Here is a 1,986-nt window from a genome sequence, read left to right as displayed (position 1 = left end):
AGTCACCATGAAGTCGTCATCTACCGCTCTTATTGCGATATGTCTCTGTCTCGGCGTGTCATGCGCACTGGGAGCCGGATATGGTTCCGGTTACAACAGCTATGATACCTATGGAAGCGTAGGGGGCGGTTACACCATGGGTTACGGAGGCGACTATGGAAGTGGGTACGGAAGCGGATACGGTAGTGGATACGGAAGCGGTTACGGTAGTGGACACGGAAGCGGATACGGACAATCAAAGGGACACGGAAAGGGCTACGTCTCCACCGAGACCGTTATTAGACAACCGTATATCCAGCCTATGGCCCTCCCACCACCACCACCACCCCAGGGCGGCAACGATGGACTTTTTGGTCTCGGAGGAGGATCTGGACTTCTTTGTAAGTTTTTTTTTTTCTCTAACTTATATATGTGAAATTAACGTTATCATTTCATTGAAGTATATTTTCTATGCTGTTTTAATGAAGTAATACCCCTTTCTGACATTTCTTTGTAAAATTGTTCCTCATCTTATGTCTTTACAACTTATCCATTGTGGTGTAGGCAATATCGTCCGATTCTGTATTCCATGTCAGCCATGTATTTCAGATCTGTTGACACTGTGACGTCATTTACTCCTTATACTGCCTTATTTTTGCAGATTTTCTTTCATCGATAAGAGTTAACCGTTAATATGATATGTTTTAGATGTATGTCGTATCATTGTCCTTTAACGTATATTGCTTCATTTCCAGTGCTCGGTCTGCCCCTCCTCCTTCTGTTGAGGAACTCTAACTCCGGTTAAACTTCTGACGCTGACACTCATTACATTAGAAGCAACTCTGTGATGTAAGTATGTCACTCTCTATTAGGTCAATGACAGCCTATTATTTCATTATTGTGTAGGACTGATCCAATGTTTACTATATCAATCTGAAAGATTTTTTTCGCCCTTAATAAGCTCAAAATGTTTTTTGTAAGGATATATCCAAGATGCTCTAAATAATCCACATCAAAATATGTTTGGTTTTTGCATTCATGTTTTCTTAATTGTGTTTTCCTCTCTTTTCAGACATCGCGCAATATTGGCAGTTGATAGTTGGTCTGTTCGTTATTTATTTGTATGATTGTGCTGTTGTTACGTTGATTAAAATTGAAAAGAAACATTTGCAATCTTCTTTATTTTTTTAAGAAGGGGTTTTGTTGATTTGATAACATAAGTTTTGGAAATATTCAAACTGATTTTCATTTTCATAATTCTTCCATACTATTATAACTTTCGCTTTGTCGTGCCTTGAAAACACAACCACACACACAAAAACTCATTTGAAGTAGGAAAAGGCGTCTGAATTCATGTTTGTTGAAATCATACTATAAACTTTCATTTCAATTCAAAGTCTTTTGAATTGTTTCCAGACGACTCGGCAATTCTGTTAAAAAGGATGGAAAATTTGTTTACAATTTAACATCACATCAGAACAAGATACGATTGTATTGTATTTCTTTGGTATGAATATAGATTCCTGCTAATATCGATGTCTTTAAGTGAACTTCTTTCTATTGACAATACTTTAATCAGAAACCAGCTGCTCAAAGACATATGCTAAAGTAGTATCTGTCCCATTGGCATTCTTATTGACTATGAAAGTCAACCGAAAGTAGTTTCATTGATTATTTTCCGTTTTATTCCTTTGTTTCTTTTCCATGATTTCTTTACCTGCACTGATCGTTTATGAGTATATAATTATTCTAGAACAGCAAACCGGGAACAATAATAATGACGTCAACAATCTGGTTGTGAAAATCATAGCTACTTTAGTAAATTAACAATGAAAACATATTATGATAATGTAGATTCACTCATGTATTACAAAATGTCGTGAAAATGAGTTTTTTTAGAAATTTGAAGATGAGATATTTTGACAAGGTAAACCTATACTTTCACAATTTTGTCATAAGTAATTGTATTACTTATTAACAAGACAGATTTTCTCACAATCCAACAAT

The 1,986-nt window shown here is 35.9% G+C and overlaps 1 protein-coding gene across 1 annotated transcript; it reads left to right on the top strand.

Moving 5' to 3' along the window:
* The first annotated feature begins 6 nt into the window (after positions 1–6).
* Positions 7–1,145, top strand: LOC110454933 (keratin-associated protein 6-2-like). Its single transcript, XM_021504749.1, has 3 exons — positions 7–380; positions 735–828; positions 1,052–1,145. The coding sequence occupies exons 1-2, from the start codon at positions 8–10 to the stop codon at positions 782–784; spliced, it is 423 nt and encodes a 140-aa protein (XP_021360424.1). The 5' UTR covers position 7; the 3' UTR covers positions 785–828; positions 1,052–1,145.
* Positions 1,146–1,986: the final 841 nt, after the last annotated feature.

This window comes from Mizuhopecten yessoensis, unplaced genomic scaffold (assembly GCF_002113885.1).
Source record: "Mizuhopecten yessoensis strain PY_sf001 unplaced genomic scaffold, ASM211388v2 scaffold8111, whole genome shotgun sequence".
NCBI lineage: Eukaryota > Metazoa > Mollusca > Bivalvia > Pectinida > Pectinidae > Mizuhopecten > Mizuhopecten yessoensis.
Note: the sequence above shows the minus strand (reverse complement) of the source record. Positions and strands in the feature narration are given on the sequence as shown.